At 44.1% G+C, this 18,594-nt stretch overlaps 1 protein-coding gene across 2 annotated transcripts in view; it reads left to right on the forward strand.

The window, feature by feature from the left end:
• Positions 1–18,594, forward strand: part of Gpat3 (glycerol-3-phosphate acyltransferase 3) — a 55,598-nt gene that overhangs the window by 28,651 nt on the left and 8,353 nt on the right. For both annotated transcript variants that reach the window (XM_051170261.1, XM_051170262.1), the window contains 5 exons: positions 9,536–9,806; positions 11,023–11,097; positions 12,065–12,154; positions 13,576–13,669; positions 17,263–17,378. In XM_051170261.1, coding sequence (XP_051026218.1) covers positions 9,536–9,806; positions 11,023–11,097; positions 12,065–12,154; positions 13,576–13,669; positions 17,263–17,378 — 646 coding nt within the window. The remainder of the gene's footprint in view (positions 1–9,535; positions 9,807–11,022; positions 11,098–12,064; positions 12,155–13,575; positions 13,670–17,262; positions 17,379–18,594) is intronic.

An 18,594-nucleotide genomic window follows, 5' to 3' on the forward strand; every position in this document is an offset into this window, starting at 1 on the left:
TTAAATCAGAGGAGTTGTCGGGGGCCCCACTACAGCCAGTGCCATTCTCTTGGGTTTGGAGGAGGACACTGAATTTAAGACCTTGCACAGGCTGCATGTTTGTACCACTGAGGTACGTTCTCAAATTTTTCTTGGATGGGGAGTCCTGAAAAGACAGAGGTACTAAGAGGTAAGAAGTTGAGACTAGGTAAAGAGGAATGTGGTCTGGTTATTTGCAGGGATACATAATAAGAATTCAAGTTATGAGTCATGATGGTGTGTGGCCTTTCACCCCAGTAACTGGGAGTCAGAGGCAGGCAAGTCTATGGTGAGTTCAAAGCCAGCCTGATCTACTTGGGAGATCTAGTCTCGTCAAACACACCACAAAATTAATAGTTTTGCAAGACATAACAACATACTCCGCCCCCAGCCCGCCCCCACGCGGTGTGACTTTAGCTACCTTGGCGCCTATCAATGTCTCACGCACACCTCTTCCTCTTTCTGCCCCCCTCCACCCCTCACCGCCAGTGACGTTGGTACAGATCTGCTTGACTGAGCTAACTTCCTCATTTTTTGCTGATTCGTGTGTCCAAATCAGCTTGTGTCTTGAGCTCATGTATCTAAGTCAGTGTGTACTTGTAATCTTGCCTATGTTGACCCAGCCCACAAGATCAGTGTGGGTGCTGGCAGGTGTTCAAGGTATAAATGCCAAGTTCACTTTCTATGCAGTGGACACATGTCCATTACCTCCTTTAGTCAAGCTTGATTTACGCTTTGAAACTTTTGAAGTGATATTTCAAGATTGATATGACTTTTTTTTTCTTTTTTTTTGGACAGGGTCTTACTCTGTAGTATATTGGCCGTAGAGTCGTAGAGTTCCACCTGCCTCTATCTCCTGACTTGGACTTTTTTTTTTTTGTCTTTGCTTATATAATTGGTTGAGATCACCTCCCCCCGCGAATGAAGTGGGTGGTTCCTAACCTCAAAGCAAACACAGAATTGGCATTCTCTTGGTGTGACAGATCTTACTGATCTGAGGAAAAGGGTATCGGATATCAGGGAGAAGAAACCGAGCAAAATCGGGAGAGGAGGAGTTCAGGGAATACTAGATGCGCAGTGGCGGATGGACCTAAGTTGGCCAGGGCAGGGTGACTGGGGTGAGTTGGAGTAGAAGGAGCTGAAGTTGGATACTCTGGTTCATGTTTGTTTTTTGTTTTTGTTTTTGTTTTTGTTTTTGTTTTTGTTTTTGTTTTTGAGACAGGGTTTCTCTTAGCTGTCCTGGACTCACTCTGTAGACCAGGCTGGCCTCAACCTCACAGCGATCCACCTGCCTCTGCCTCCCAGAGTGCTGGGAATAAAGGCATGCACCGCCACACTCTGACTTCATGTTGTTTTAAAAATGCATTTGAATTGGTGCTGGGCTCAGACATAAGTTCTCCAGGCGAGGGGATCTCATGAGGCAGAAGCAGGATTAGACCAGGAGAGGGTGGGGCAAGTGGCCGGAAGAGGCATGGTGGGGTTGAAGCCATCCCAGAAGGTGTAGGACTTGACTCTGAGCAACGGAAGCCTTGGGCAAGAAGTCAGCACTGAGGATGCTCCTTTGGCAGCATTGCAGTGAAAGCTGAAGGTGTGTGTGTGGGGGGGGGTGCCCCTCCCTCCTTCTCTCCTCCCTCCCAGCCCTCCCTTCCTGCCCTCTCCCTTATTCTCCACTTCTCCCTCCCTTTGGAACCTGAACCTTTTCCCTCTTTTCCGCCTGCTAGGCAAGCAGTTACTAGTTACTGCAAAGAGTGGGCACAGGCTGGAAACCTGCTACAGGGAAAGAGCAAAACACAAGATCAACCAGGAAAGGATGGGAGCAGCGTGCACAGAAACTGGAGAGAAACAATTTGTGTGTTTTCTTCTCCCCTCTTCTGCCCACTGATTCTCTTTTGTGTATGCTTTTCCCCCCCTGAGAATAATAGATGTCTATCAACCTGCCCTGAAGTGGAGACACTGATTTCTTTTTTAATCTGCAGTAGGCAAGTTCCAGGACAGCAGAGGCTACACAGAGAAACCCTGTCTCAAAAAAATAACGAACAAACAAACAAACAAACAAAGAATTTGGTACATTTGTTTCACCTATCTTTTTTTTTTCAGGATTTCTTTTGTGGAAGTATTTGTGTCTTGATTTCAGATAGGACTTCAGTCTCTCTGCCTGAGCCCTCAGTGTTAGGAGTTCAGGGTGGGCCACCCACCACACTTGTTTTGCTGGACTATCTTTAAAACTCAAACTGATTGTAGATTAAGCCTATAAACCGCATAGAAAGGTTAGAATTTACAAATAAGTAACAGCATGTCTTGGGGCTTGAAAGATGGTGACTCAGCATTTTTTCTTGGGGCGGGAGATGATGACTTAGTATTTCATCCTGGAGTAGGGTAGGGGAGTTGATGATTCAGCAGTTCAGAGATACTTCACTGCTTTTCCAGAGGACAGAGTTCAATTCCTAGCGCCTGCATCAGAGAGTTCACAACACTCTGTGACTTCAGCGTTAGGGGGCTGGACGTCTTTTGGCCTCCACAGGCACCCACACTCACATGGCCTAGCATACGCAAAGCACTGGGTTCAGTTCTCACTGCTGCATAAGCTGGCTATGGTGGCTCAGGTGTGTGATTTCACACGTGCCTCTGGACCTAGGAGGATCGGAAGACGTTTGAGGTTGCGCTCAGCTATATAACGACTTCATTCAAGGCCAGCCTGGGCTATGAGATGCTACCTCAAACAAAATCCAACAACCACAATCGTAACACTGATTCTGTTCTTACACTTGACTAAATTTATATCAACAAACCCCAGATTTTTAAAAGAGAACTTGGGAAAAGAGTGAAGTGGTCATCAGAAACCCCTAGCTAACCTAAGCCTTGAAGTTGAGACTGGCCCAGGGGACGCTTTCAATGCAGTCAGCGCTCAGCCTTGCTGTGTTACAACTAAACCACTGTGAGACAGGATGGGAAAGGGCAGCCCGGGAACCTGTTGCTTCCCTGTGTAGTTGGTGCAGTGATTCACATATCAATGTCCACAGCAATTAATAAGGGGAATGAGATGACATCAGTGTTCGTGTCTGACAGCTAAGTCACTGGACACAGGTCGTGCCACACCCTCTGCTCTGTGCTAAGTAATTCCTGTTCTCCTAATCCCAATGGGACGCCTTCATCTCATTGTCCAACTTAACACACAGCTGCTCACTGATTGTTCTCCCTAAAATTAGGCCAGTTATATCTATGGGTCAAAAGGAAGATGGGTTTTCTTTTGGGGGGGGGGGAACCCTTACAGAAACACTGATCTAGACCAGGAAATGTAACATCACCAGATCCCAGAAAGTTTGCATTCCAGGAAAAGGGCTCTGAGATCAGCAGTTGGTTTGGGGGGTTGGTAACCTTCTCTTTGCCCCACTTGCTTAGTGACTGGGGATGAAAGAGAAGACCAGCATAGGTAGGGAAGAGTCTAAGATTACAAATGTACAATAGTTCCAAAGGGAACTTAATTATCTTTCATCTGGACCAGTGGTTCTCAGTCTTCCTAATGCTGTGGCCCTTTAATACAGTTCCTCATGTTGTGGTGACCCCCAACCATAAAATGATTTTCATTGCTACTTCATAACTGTAATTTTGCTACTGTTTTGATCCTGTGTTTTCCCATGGTCTTTGGCGACCCCTATGAAAAGGTCATTCAACCCCTAAGGGGTTTGTGACCCACAGGTTCAGAAACACTGATCTAGATCAAGAAATGGGGCCTTACCAGCTCCCAGAACATTTGCATGCCTCCCTTCCGGTGGATAGTATACGTTTGTCAACCCCATTCCAGGCTTACTTTTTTGTTGTTTATTTTTTGTTTTTTTGAGACAGAGTTTCTCTATGTAGGCTTGGCTGTCCTAGATTCACTTTGTAGACCAGGCTGGCCTTGAGCTCACAGAGATCTGCCTGCCTCTGTCTCCCCAAGTGCTGGGATTACAGGCTTGGGCCACTGATTGTCTACTTTTAAAATTTGTTTTGAGACAGGGTCTCTGGTGACCCAGGCTTACCTCACTGTGCAGCTGAGAATACTGTTAACCTTCTCTGGTCTTCTCCTGAGCTGGAGCAATTGCAGCTGTGTCTTGCCACTTCTACTCTTTAATGTGTATTTTTAATTACAATTTTAACTGTATGTATTCATGTTTTGCCTGCATGCATGTTGGTGTACCACTTATGCCTGGTACCCAAGGAGGCAAGACGGTAGCATGGATTGCCCTGACACTGGAGCTGTAGTGTAAGTCACCAAGTGGGTGTAAAATACTGGCACGGGTCCTGTAGAAGAACAGCCATCTGTCTTGTCCCCCACTTTTATCATTATATGGGGTGGATTGTTCCCAGTGCTCTTTGAAGGCGAGGCAAGCCCTTTGCTGACTGAGCTGTGCCCTCAGACCCACCTATTATTTTTGATATGGGGCTTCTGACTGAGTTGGCTTCTTGCTCAGCCAAGGTTTCAGTGATAGTGTGTTTGGAATAACGGACTTCTGACCTTTGCAATGTTGGTAGGTTAAGGGTCTACTTATGTGTGCAATTACCACAGCTTCTTTGGGGCTGCAGTGGACTTGAGTTTCTTAATTGGATGCTAGAAAGTTCCCTTTATAACTGGGAGACAGAGCACTAGTGTGATTTATAACTGGGCAGTTATTTCAAAAGTTCACTCAGCTCATTTCGAGTTAATTATGGTTAAGATGGTTTTAGCTTCTGCCTCTATTTCTACAGGCCTTTCACATGTGGTGTTATTTATGTACCAAGGACTCGCTAAAGGCAGGGCCACAGGGCGGCTTGTGCAATTAATCTCTTGCATTAGACAGAGCTAGTTCTAATTTTCTTTTCATCCAAGCATGGTCTGTGTTTGCTGAGCCTGAGCATTTGGTATAAGGACAAAGTTCAAATATTCATGGCCTTATTTTCTTAAACTGAGTTGTAAATTTAAAGGAAAACTTTTCAAGAACCAGACTGTGACAATTTCAGGGGTGTGGGATCTGAAAGACCAAGACTAATCTGCTAAAAATAACTAGTTTCTCTCTCTCTCTCTCTCTCTCTCTCTCTCTCTCTCTCTCTCTCTCTCTCTCTCTCTCTCTCTCTCTCTCTCTCTCTCTCTCAGACAGAGTTTCTCTGTGTATCCTTGGCTTTGTAGACCAGGCTGGCCTTGAACTTACAGAGATCTGCCTGCCTCTGCCTCTCTGAGTGCTGGGATTAGAGGTGTGTGCTGCCTCGCCCGACCTTAGCCTTTCTTTAAAAATTATTATTATTTTACGTGTATGGGTGTTTTACTTGTGTGTGTGTCTGTATACTATGTGCATGCCTAGTGCCCTTAGAGGCCAGAAGAGTGTGTCACATCCCTCTGGAATTGGAGTTATATAGAGATGCTTGTAAGATGCCTGGGGGTGCTGGAAATGAAACCTGGACCTTCTAGTACAGCAGCCAGTGTTCATAGACACTGAGCCATTGCTCTGCCAAATCCTGGTTTTCTTAATAATAGTGAAAGAATTATTTTGGTGTGTGTGTATGTGTGTGTGTGTGTGTATGTGTGTGTGTGTGTGTGTGTGTGTGTGTGTGTGTGTGTGTGTGTAAGTGTGGTAAATTTTGGTCTCCTTCTGGACACCTTTTTTTAATGCCTAAAAAAAATTTCCATTTTTCTTATCTCTAATTTTATGCCTGACACATAGTTTTCCCTATGTATTGATTACATTAGGTTTTTTTTTTCTGACAGAAGTTTATAATTTGGCAAATTGGGTGCATAAGTAGACCTGCAGTAGTTACCGTATCTCAGGGCAGAAGCGACCTGTTTTGAGTAGTAACTCCTTTTAACACCTATTTAATCTATTTAACCTATTGTGTGTCTATTGATTGTGGGCCTTAGGCTGGTAGCTGCTCTCTCACAATGCAGATATCTTTATTTTCCTCTTGTGGTTTTAACGTATGTGTATTCAGCACCCTATTTAACAAATAAAATAATATCTTGAGAGATATAGGTAGTTTAGTGTTTTTAAAGCAGCTAAATGATTTGACAAGTTAATGTGATGTAGGAGATCGGGTTGGGTCAGGCAAAAATTTGTTTAAAGGGATATTTTTGGGGCACTTGTGAAAATTTGAATAAGGAAGGTTAGACACCAGCATTGCCTTAGTCCCAACCTCTTTGGTTTTGATTTTTTTGTTCTGGTTAAGTGTCCTGGGAAAATGTCTGTTGGGAGATAAAGAACATGGTGTGCACAATTTATTATAAGTGGGCCAGAAAATAATAGTATTAGTTATTATTATTAGGTTTTTTAGAGACAGGGTTTCTTGGTGTAGTCTTGGATGTCTTGGACTTGCTTTGTTGACTTATAGCGATCGGCCTGCCTCTGCCTCCCTGAGTGCTGGGATTACCGGTGTGCACCACTGTGCCCGGCTAAGAATTGTTTATATACATAGAGATAGAATAACAAAACAGAGGTACAGAAAGAAGGCAATTCGTAAATCTGTGCAGAATGACCCATCCTTGTAGCCTTTCTATGCATCTGGTATTTTATAAAGGATCTTCTTTGGGTGGGACCTGTGATTCTGACTCTGAATGTTTTATTCTACTGCACAGGCTGAATTGTTTCCCAGTACAGCTGAACTGATTTTATCCCTGCTGGTGCCCATTTTCAGAGCACTTGATATTATCATATTGTGGCATAGCTGACATCTCTCTGGGTATTGTGAAGCTGAGCATTTTTTTCAGAGTAGAGCCATAAAGGCTATGTTCTTAGCCATTTTTCTTACTGAGCTTTGAAGTTCATTTTTCTGCTGATTTTATTTTGTATGTTAGTATATTCTAAAAATCCATTCTTTGTTGATTTTATGACATCATCACAGCTGTCCACACATTTGAAAGATGCTTAGCTATATATACACATATATACATATATACATATATGTGTGTATACATATATATCGTGTGTGTGTGTTGCATTGTATTGGAGCTGGCAGGGAACAAACTAGGTCCTAGGGTAGAGAAAATATTGCACATGGGATGTGTGGGTCTGGGGAGCCTGAGTGCTGGCAGGGCTTTTCTCCCTTAGCTCAGTTACATAATCAACTCACAGTTGCATCCTCTCGTTTCTGGCCTTTCTGAGAAAGGGTATTTTTAGGAGCTATATCTGCTGTCCCTGGCGTATTTCATTCAGAGATTTACTGGATAGTTTGTACTTTCTTCCCCTTGTAGATGTTTAAGAAATCTATATATTGCAAAATAATGAAACTTGCGTTGCTAAGTATTTGGCCAGGACTTGGATAGAGTGCGCTGCCCTCCTGGCATGGCAAAGCCTGTGGAGCAAGAGGGTAACTCGGTAGAGATGCTGTCTTGGACCATCCACTGGAACTAATTAAAAGCAAGAAAGATTTGACATAACAAGACAACCCAGTGCACGTTCAAGAACTTGCTTTATTGTTCTAATTTTTGATTAACTTAAGTTTGTTTTTATAATTAAGTTATTAGGTAAAACAATTAGGCAAAACCACACACATATTCTCTCTCTCTCTCTCTCTCTCTCTCTCTCTCTCTCTCTCTCTCACACACACACACACACACACACACACACACACACACACACACACTCCCTCCCTCCCCACTCGGATTCCAAAGTATCTGTTTTCTAACTGGGTTGCCCTGTAAGCAAACTCAAAATGTCCTACTTCTTCATTATGTAAGATACCCAACCTGGAGCTGGTGACTGTCCTACACATAACCTGGCTTTCGACTTCAAGTCACTTCCCTTTTCCTTCTGCTGTGTCCAGAACCCAGAGCAGCTAGGACTTGACCTGATGGAGCTATGGAGAAAAGACAGACACACAAAGAGCTTGCTCTGATGGAGCGGAGGTTGCTAGGCAACAACAACTGGGAACCTCGGGCCATTTGTCCTGTATGGCACAGGAAAGAGAGAGCTAGTCTTGGTAGTAGGTGCCTAGAGTTGAGCAGTCCCAACTCATAGTCATTTGGGAGGAGGAAGCTGGGGTGGACAGTTGTCAAACACACTGGCCATCCCTTGGGCTAGATGAAGACTTTGCCATCCTCTGAGCCAGTGTCCATGGGTCTGAGGCATTGGTGTCCTCTGCATAGCTGTGCCCATGCCAACAATGCACATTCACTCAGGTCTTTATCTACACCTTACACTTTAATTCAGGACTTCCTGGGCCTCCCTGTACTAGTGCATCATGCTGTTATTCCTTCAAAAAATAAAAAATAAAAAAAATAAAAGAAAAGAAAAAGAAAAAGAAGAAAGAAAGAAAGAAAGAAAGAAAGAAAGAAAGAAAGAAAGAAAGAAAGAAACATCCCATTCTCTCAATTTCTGGTAAAGTTGACTTTGAAAATCTTTTAAATTTTGCTCCTTATGGAAAATAGTCTCAGCGGAGAAGAAAATATATCGCCATTGCCCAAAGAGAACCATGCTTTCTTCTTGGCGTTTTTTTCTACGTAAATATATTTCATTGCTTTAGATATGTTCAAGATCCTGTCTTTTTTCACTTGATTCTCGGAGCCTTATCAACAGTAGTGTTGTTGTGTATCACTGTCAGGGTAGAGTGCTGCAGCGAATGTCTTTCCCACATCTCATAGGAAACATCTTAACAGTGGGATTACCAGGCCTCAGTAGGACTCCTTGAGACTTTTTCTGTTGAGTTGTTTTAAAAACCAGCCTAAGGTCATTACACTTTACACAGGTGGTTGGGTGGGTGGGGACATGAGAGTACTGGCACCATTCCAGTCACTAGATTTTATCATGACACGAAAGTATCTATTGAACAAAGTATTTTCTTAGTGAAGCATGGCGGCACAAACCTTTAACCCCAACACTAGGGAGGCAGAGGCAGGCAGAGCTCTGTGAGTTCAAGGCCAGCGTGGTCTATAAAGTGATTCTAGGACAGTCAGGGCTACACAGGGAAACTCTGTCTCAAGAAACCTAGAACAAGCAAACAAACAAACAAACAAACAAAAAAAACCCAACAAACACAAAGTATTTACTTCCTAAAGTATCTATTGACTAGTCTATCTATGTATTAAAGGATCTGTTTTCTAACAGGGTTGCTCCTATCAATCCAGTTGTACTTTGCTTATTTTTCTGAAATAGCTGTGGTTTTGTTTTGAGCCAGGGTCTCATTATGTAGCTCTGGCTGGCCTGGAATTCACCAGGTCGGCCAGGCTAGCCTCAAACTCATAGAGGTCGATCTGTGTCTGCTTCCTGGGTGCTGGCTGTATTTTTCTTGCTAAGTAATGTTTGGCAGTACTGAGGCCTGGATTCCGGGCCTTATGCATGCTCAGCCAGCATTCTACCACTGAACATACACCCCAGCCTCTTGCTCAGTAATTGTGTGACGTCACTGGGTGGAGGCTGCCCTATGGAGATGCTGTGCCTTCACCTCTTCCCATGGCTGCTCTAACATCCTCAGGTCGCTCACTAAACTTATTTTCCGGATTCTGTGCAGTTGCCCCTTCCATCAATTGCTCTTCGCTCCTGTGGCATTTTCTCATGTCCTGATGCTTTCTTTTAAGGTATTATCCAAAGAGATGAGTCACCCATGGAAAAAGGGCTCTCTGGCCTTCGAGGAAGGGACTTCGAGCTCTCTGATGTGTTTTATTTCTCCAAGAAGGGATTGGAAGCCATTGTGGAAGACGAGGTGACCCAGAGGTTCTCCTCCGAGGAGCTAGTATCATGGAACCTCCTCACGAGAACCAATGTCAACTTTCAGTACGTCAGTCCGAGGCTCACAGTGGTGTGGGTACTGGGCGTCCTAATACGCTATTGCTTCCTGCTGCCTCTGAGGTACGTCACCTGTCCGACTCGATGGTGCCATCAGTTTGGGTTTCCTTCCTTTAAAGGCTGCTGAAGAGTACTGTGGAACGAATTTCACCCCTTCCCCATTAGGAAACACCACCACGTTAACTGTCTATTCCTTTCATGTTTTTATCTTCCAAATGAACACACACATACTCTCTCTCTCTCTCTCTCTCTCTCTCTCTCTCTCTCTCTCTGTGTGTGTGTGTGTGTGTGTGTATTTGGATTCTCTTTGTTTTTATAGTGGTAAATAATTTGACCATGGGAGCAAATGTGGCCATGGTGACAGCAAGGAGCAGGCCTGGGCACCAGCCACAGAGTTGGTCACCTTGCTTCATTTTCTTGGGCATAACTGATTTCCAGGAATTGCTTCCTGCCAGTTCTCACTGGCATGTGAATTGACACTTCATTTTCATGCCTAGCATGGGTGAGAGGAACCTCCTTCAGATCTGGCACAGGGGGCAGCACTGTTACAAGTATTAAACGTTGCTTAAGTATAGGCAGATGCAAACCACTAGGAAGTTCTGTTTCCCTGTATGTGAGTATGTGTGCATGTGTGAGTGTGTGTGCATGTGTGGGCATGTGTGTGTGTGTGTGTGTGTGTGTGCGCGCGCGTGTGTATGTGTGCGCATGCACATGTACGCACACTTAAACTATCTTTTGGGAATTGTTGCAGCTGGGATAAACACTGAAATTCGGGACTGCGTATAAATTATTGTTAGAACCTTAGCCCAATACTCCAAAGTGGGGTTTAAGTACTTGGGGGATGCAAAGGAGTATCCATTGACTTTTGGGAAGGAAAATTGGAGCTTTCAGTTTTTGTTTTGTTTATTTGGTATTTTGTTTTATTTTGAGACAGGGCCTCATTTAGCCCAGCACACTATGCAACCTAGAATGGTTGTGAACCCCTGGTTCTCTCACCTTCGCCTCCCATGTCCTGAGATTACCAGTGTGCGTCCCCATATAATATTTCTTAGACCCTTCCATATTTTTCTCTTCCTCCTAAATCCTAGAAAAATCTATAGACTCATGTCAGAATTGATAGATTTACCAGGCAATTTCATTGCTGTACCATATTCCATAGCGCTTTATAAGTTACAGTTTTGCTATTTATGTGTGAGCCTGTGAGTGACTTCTTTAGGCTCTAGTCCCACTGTCTGGCAAATATTTGTAGTAGCCTTTCTTTCTTTTTCTTTTTCTTCAGGGTTACCTTGGCTTTCATTGGCATCAGTTTGCTGACTATAGGAACTACACTGGTGGGGCAGCTTCCAGACAGCAGGTGATGTGTCTCCTTCCACTCAGCAACATTTAGGACTATCTTCTTTCCCTAGCTGTGTCCACAAAGCTGGCGTTTGTAGGGATTACTTTAACTTTATGGTCTCAAGCCACTTATAAGAATTCTTACCTCATCTTGAATCTTTTGGGGGGGGTGTTTTGAGACAAGGCTTCTCTGTGTATCTCTGGCTGTTCTGGGATTCACTCTATAGACCAGGCTGGTCTTGAACTCACAGCAATCTGACTGCCTCTGCCTCTGCTGGGATTAAAGATGTGTGCCACCCAGCTTTCATCTTCAGTCTTTATTTGATTATTTGATTCTTTCTTTCTTTTGGTTTTTCAAGTGAGGGTTTGTCTGTGTAGCCTTAGCTGTATTGGACTCTGTAGACCAGGCTAGTGTCTCCGCCTGCCTCTGTTTTTCAAGTAAATATCACTATGACCGGCTGAAAGTGGCTTTTTTTTCCTCAAAGGAGAAATGAAGGGAAAAAAGAAAAGTGGAATGAGAAACTCAAAGGAAAAGGCACAGGCAGTCTTGAAGGCTGAGACTGAAGAAACGCCAGCTGGTCTTGGTTAAGACTGTATGATAAACTGGGCATGGTGGTGCACGCCTTTAATCCCAGCACTTGGGAAGCTGAGGCAGGGGAATCTCTGGTCTACAAAATGAGTTCCAGGAGAGCCAGGGCTACACACAGAAAAAAACCTGTCTGGAAAACAACAAACAAACAAGCAAACAAAAAGACTTTTTTTATACTCCAGAGGGGAGGAAGCTAGTTCCTACTAGAATTTTGTCTGATTCCTGTGGTAAACTTCGGGCCTTTAATAGCAAATGAATTGATGAGACCGCAAGAATTAAACTGCCATTCAGTGTTGCAGAACAGAAGATCCTGCTGTGAACAGCCCATTGAGGCTTTTGTTGTGTTTCTTAGGAGTACCAGGGACAAAATAATAAAAACGGTTTCTTTTTCCTTCAGCCTCAAAAACTGCTTGAGTGAACTCGTGCATCTGACCTGCTGCAGGATCTGTGTTCGCTCCCTGTCTGGCACCATTCACTATCATAATAAGTGAGTGTCCAGCGTGGCTGCTCTGCTTCACACAGGTCCAGCCTGGGCGGGGCAGGGTGATATGTGTGTGTGTGTGTGTGTGTGTGTGTGTGTGTGTGTGTGTGTGTACACATGGACAAGAGCTGGAAAGAGGCAGCGGGTGGGATCTGAGAACTTCTGTGTCTACCACTGTCTTTTCAGGTGTCTCAGACGTAATTGTGCTTCCAGAAGGAATATAAAAATCAACAGAGAGCAGGGTTCATAGCTTGGCACTTATGGCGTTCTTCTCATGGGCTATTGCTGCGGGAGGGTGCTGCTATTCCATTGGATAGAGGGATAGTGGAAACTCTGGGTCAGATCAGGCTTTGAGCTGGGTTTGTCTCTTTTGAAGATGCTGCTGCTGGTATCCTGGGGTAAGGCAAAGGTTGAAGCTTGTTGTCCACACTTGGTCACCCCATTACTAAAACGCTCTACCTGGTTCTTAAGACAAAATACTTCATTCTTTTTTTCTTTATCCCCAATCAGAAAATATAAGTAGCTAGGCAAAGTCATCAGCTTAATTAAAATGATTATGATTGCTTTTGGATTACTTTTCTCTTAAATTAAAAAAAAAATTGTTATTTATTATCATCAATCTTTTTGAGACTAGACCTTGTTACGGAGCCCTGGCTGTGTTGGAGCGCATTGAGCAGCACTGTCTGGCTTCTACCTTGTGGCAATCCTCTTGCCTAGGCTTCCTAAGTGCTGAGATTACAGACTCAAGCCACCCTGCTCAGCAACACCAGAATTATGAAAGTTCTAGAACAAGCTCCTCCTACACTGATCTAGTCTTTCTGTCTCATTTATAGGAGGAAACATCTTGTCACTTGGTTTGACCAAGTGTTTATCAACAAAGGGCTCTTTAAATTTTTTAGATCGATTGAGTGTGGTGGCCCACGCAGTAAGCCTAGCAGCTGGGAGGCTGAGGCGAGAGAATCAGGTGTTCAAGGCCAGTCTTCGCTACACAGCCTGAGGCCAGCCTGGTCTACAAAGCGAGTCCAGGATAGCCAGGGCTACACAGAGAAACCCTGTCTTGGAGAGAGAGAGAGAGAGAGAGAGAGAGAGAGAGAGAGAGAGAGAGAGAAGAGAAGAGAAGAGGAAGAGGAGAGGAGAGGAGAGGAGAGGAGAGGGAGGGAGAGGGAGGGAGAGGGAGGGAGAGGGAGGGAGAGGGAGGGAGAGGGAGGGAGAGGGAGGGAGAGGGGAGGGAGAGGGAGGTGAGAGGGGGGAGAATGTCATAATCTTTCACCCAACTCATCACACTAATGGGGATAATATTTAAAAGATGGGTCTATGTATCTAAAAACTTGGAACAAGCCCTTAAATAAGACACATTTTTATATGCTGTTCTGTAAAATATCTAGTGTTTTTTTGAGATGTGGTACTTACCGTTATTTTAATTGCAGGCAGTACAGACCCCAGAAGGGAGGCATTTGTGTTGCCAATCATACTTCTCCCATTGATGTCTTAATCTTGGCGACGGATGGATGCTATGCCATGGTAAGAGCACCTCATCAGCATCTCAAGTGTGTGTGTATTCGCTGGATTGCAAACTAGAAAGTTACTTTCTTATTAGAAATTCATCTGGGACATAGCTGTATAGACTGGGCAGTATATTTACACAAGGAGCGAACAGTGCAGGAAAATTGCTATAGCAGCTAAGGTGGGAACAATTCCAAGTAGAAACATAGCTCTGCTTGGACAGAACTTTGTAAAGTTGATCGCATCTCACTTTTAAAGCATCCCAGATAATGGTTAATTATACTGTAAAAATGAAAGTTTTCAGACTTTTTCTTTTTTTAAAATTTAATTAATTTATTCAGATTACAACTCAATTGTTATCTCATCACTTGTATCCTCCTGTTCCTCCCCTATGACTGAGGGGGACCTCTTCCCCCACTATATGGCCATAGGCTATCAAGTCTCATCTTGGTAGCCTGTTTATTCTTTCTTTGAGTGACACCAGACCTCCCCACCAAGGGGAAGTGGTCAAATATGGGGCACCAGAGTTCATGTCAGAGATCTGCAGACTTTTACAGATCCTTGCCAGCCAATTATTTCTCTTTTCAGGAAGATAAGTGCAGTTAAATAAAAAATCTGTTTCATTAATGAGGAGGATATGGCAAGGGAGGTAGAACATTTATACCACAGCCCAGTTCTCAGATTTTGTCCACAGCCTCAAAGAAAAGAAAGGAAAAGAGCAGGAAATCTGCAATAACCACAAACTCCACAGCAAAACCATGTCCCCACATGCCCTTGGCTGGCCACGAAGAGAAACCAAGTTCTGCTGCTTTCTCCGTAGCTTCAGGTTTCTGTTGCTCTAATAATTTATCCTGACATTTCCTCCACTGGGCGAATCTCAGATGCCGGCTCAATGGTTAAATGTGTCCTAAGGTGATGTGTGGAATGGGATGACTGGACAGATGTCTCGGGGTTCTCCTGTTGTGGATTATGTGTTGGCCTGTGAGGGTGGTAAGTGGGTTTGTTGACTGATCTTTTTTCCAGGCTGATAGTGGTGGCATGGGTGCCTTTCTGGAAGAGCCTTTCAAGGGCGCCCGTTAGGTTAGGTGTGTGCTAAAGTGAGGGAGTGCAGAGTACCAGCACACATATTGGCTTTCACTGTCTATGTACGGCCAACAAGGCTTTACAACAATTCCCACTTAGTGCTACATGTTTGATTTGTCTATAATTTTAAGTTTAATGGCTTCAGCTTTGGCCCAGTGGTAGAATGCTTGGCTAGCACATGTGAAGCCCCAGGATCTATCCCCAGCACTGCCAGAAGAGAGAAAAAAAAGTCTAAAATAAAAGTACATGTTAGACATAGTAACATATTCCTATAATTCTAGCACAGAGGAGGGACAGACAGGAGGATAGGTGTAAGTTTGAAGCCAGCCTGCACTACATAGCAAGTTCCAGGCCAGTCAGGGATACACAGTAAAGCCCTGACACACATGCCCATTTCCCTACTTAAGTAAATAAATAAATGAAATAAAAATCATCATAATATGTAACTTTTAGAGAAGTACGTTTTAACACATCATTAATTTATGAAACCGAGCTCTTTCAAACTCAAGGAATCTTTTGTCATTTTTGGGAAAAGAGATAAGAACTGGTCATTTATCTTTTTGTAGGTTAGAACGCAATTGATTGTTATATACTTTGAAAAATAAAAGAGACTGGAGAACAACACACATTTGCATCATACAAACACAGTTTTGTAGGCAATTTCAGTACTTAGGATTCCTCCACATAGCCTACCCACGGCGGCCCTCAGCAGGGTCCAGCACAGACCTGGACGTAGCCTATCAGCCTTTGACATGTGTGGTCACGCATGTTCCAACTACCTCATCTTATTTTCTCTATGATGAAGTTAGGTCAGGCCTGAGATTTCATTGTAGATGGGAGCAGAAACCAAGGCAGCTGATTTGCCTGTCGCAGGTCCATCTTGTGCTAACCTAACAGCACTGCAGGTGGGGTCATTTGTGGGGAACAGAATTTATTGGTCCACGACAAGCCGAAAGAGTCTAAAATCAAGACCTCTAGTGAGGATCTGACTGTCATGTCTTTGCATATCAGAAGGACTGGAATAACAGGAGGGGGTCTGTTCTCCCAAGTCTCCCCCCGCCCTGTCCTTTGCAAAGATATTTATTTTTATTTTATTTGTGTGAATGTCTCTTTTGTTTTTGTTTTTTGAGACATGGTTTCTCTGTCTAGCCTTGGCTGTCCTGGACTTCCTTTGTAGACCAGGCTGGCCTCGAACTCAGAGATCTACCTGCCTCTGCCTCCCTGAGTGCTGGGATTACAGATGTGTGACACCACACCTAGCTGTGTATGACTGTCTTACCTATATGGATGTTTGTCCATCGTGTGCATGCAACTCCCTAGGAAGCCAGAAGAAGGCACTGGATTTCCTGTAACTAGAGCCGGGTAACATGTGTTAGCTGCCATGTGGGTGTTGGCAACCAAACCTAGGTCCTCTGCAAGAGCAGCAAGTGTGCTTACCTGCTGAGCCATCTCTCCAGCCTTCTAAAAATGGCGTTAGTTGGTTCATTTGAGAAGAGCTCAGATGTGATCCAGATGTGCTAGGTCCCTTCTCCAACACCTTTGCAGTGGGAACTGAGATTCCAGTGCAGGAATTCTGGGGGACATGTTCAAACCATAGCAACCGGTTGATGATGGTTTTCTGTTTCTGAGGCCTCACCCTGTTTCCTCCGTGTTCTGGCCGACAAACAATTGATTATAACACATTTGAAACTGAGGACCTCAGAACGTTGTTGGTCTTTAGCCTTTGTGATGTAACACTGTTTTTCTGGATATCATCACTCCTTATCTGTCCAGGAGGTCAGCCTTGTCCTTTGTTCAGCTGCACAATGTTCTATGTTTATATGCATGTGTATGTACACACACACACACACACACACACACACACACACACACACACACACACCATACTACCACATCATTGATACTACAGTTTTTCCATTTGTTTTTATCCACTTAGAGATTTAGGTAGTTGTCAATATTTTGCAGCAATAAACAATACTATAGCTAATACCTTTTGAGAATGTATTTCCATTTTGTTGATGTTGTATTTTCAGGGAAAATTCCAAGAAGAGAAATGATTGAAATGGAGGATAGTTGAATATGTAATCTTGACAGCTGTTAAATGTCCTTACTCCTTCTCCCAAGCAAGGTGTGAGAAAGCTTCATTCCCAAAGCCTCAAATCAGAGTGTCGTGTCACGCGCTAAATCCTTGTCTTTCGAGTGCATTTAAAATCGTGGTTCAGTGTAGCTCGGACTTGCGTTTCCATAATCTTGGTGGAGTTGAGGGATCTCTGTTTTTCAGAGTTCTAGGACAGCTGTGGAGCAAAGTGACTTAGCTTCCAGGGCGCTGCTGAGGAGCACATTTTGCTGTGTGTTTGGCTTTACAAATCATTTGAGTAGAGGTAGAGCTCATCCGTCAGTAGGAGGCAGCCTATCTTCTCTCTAAGTGGAGAACAGGAATTTGTCGGTCCCCCTTCCTTCCCTTGAAAAGACCCCAGCTTTCTTTGCGCGGTGGTGCCCTTAGAGTCCATTTCTCCCGATCCTTCTAGGTTGGACAGGTTCATGGCGGATTGATGGGGGTCCTTCAGAGAGCCATGGTTAAGGCGTGTCCACACGTCTGGTTTGAGCGCTCAGAAATTAAGGACCGGCATCTGGTGACTAAGAGGTAAGCAGCACAGTTCCTTGGCTTTCGTGGAGTAACAGAGAAAAGCTGATAGACTTGTCTTTTGGCTAAAGTGGCAGGGCAGGGGTGGGGAGGAGATTTATTAAAATGGGAGCGAAATCATGCAAAAACTCTATTTGCAGCTGGAGTTCTTAATGGGACTAATGTAATAATTCTGTAGCCAGTGGGACATATGGCTACATATACCCAGACTGGAAAGCTCAGATGTTCTGTTTTTCTATGACTTTAAGTAGAGTAAAATCTCTGAACTTTAACAGTTTAAAATTACCACCTTGAGGGTTAAATAATTGATCATTTATTTGCTGAATGTTTGCTTGTTTTTGCTGGATAGCCACTGTCACATGAATCCAGTTACCCTCATATTGCCAGCACAAAACACACAAGGAAATAACTCAATAGGCAGAAGGTTTATCTTGGCTCATGGTTTCAGTGTAGTCAGTGCGTGGTCCCTTGGCTCTTGTGCTTAGGCTCATGACTACACATTCAACTGAAAGTCTGTGGCAGAGGAAATCTGTCCACTTCCTGGGGACAGGGAAACAGAGAGAGTAGAGGGACCAGGGTCTCAGTCTTCCCACGAAGGGCATGCACCCAGTGAGTAGCGTCTTCCTTCTAGCCCCATCTCCTAAAGTGTTTGTCACCCTTCGGTAGTGACACAGGTGGCAGCTAAGCAGTGAACGCATATCTGCAGAGTTCATCCAAACTACAGAAGGTTTTTACGGAAAGAAAGGGAAGGAGATTCTGTCTGGGGCTCGTAGAGATGAACCCAGCAGGAACAAAGTGGAGAAAAAGCTTTCCCTGATGGGTCTGCTCACTGCTGTTAGACATGCAGAGGTGGTTCATGTTCCCCCAAAATCCATTGCTCTTTCTGTGTAGCCCAGGCTGGCCTTGACTTGTGATAGCCTCCCCTCTCCTGGGTGCTGGGGATTCCCATACCTGGCTCACAGTGCTTGATTTCATAGGAAAGTTAATCCCAACTCATTTCAGACTTTTTTTTTTCTTAATGGCCATAACGCAGACAAATCTAGCATAATCAGAATTCCCACTTATTTTTCACACAGAAACTATCAACATGTGGAGAAGGGCAGATGCCAAGGGCACATGACTATAGAGTAGATGGAAGAGTTGGGCTCACTAGTGTATACCTGTAGTCCCAGGCCTGGGAAAGTTGAAGCAGGAAGATCAGGAGTTTGAACTCATT

Source organism: Acomys russatus, chromosome 28 (genome assembly GCF_903995435.1).
Source record: "Acomys russatus chromosome 28, mAcoRus1.1, whole genome shotgun sequence".
Classification (NCBI taxonomy): Eukaryota; Metazoa; Chordata; class Mammalia; order Rodentia; family Muridae; genus Acomys; species Acomys russatus.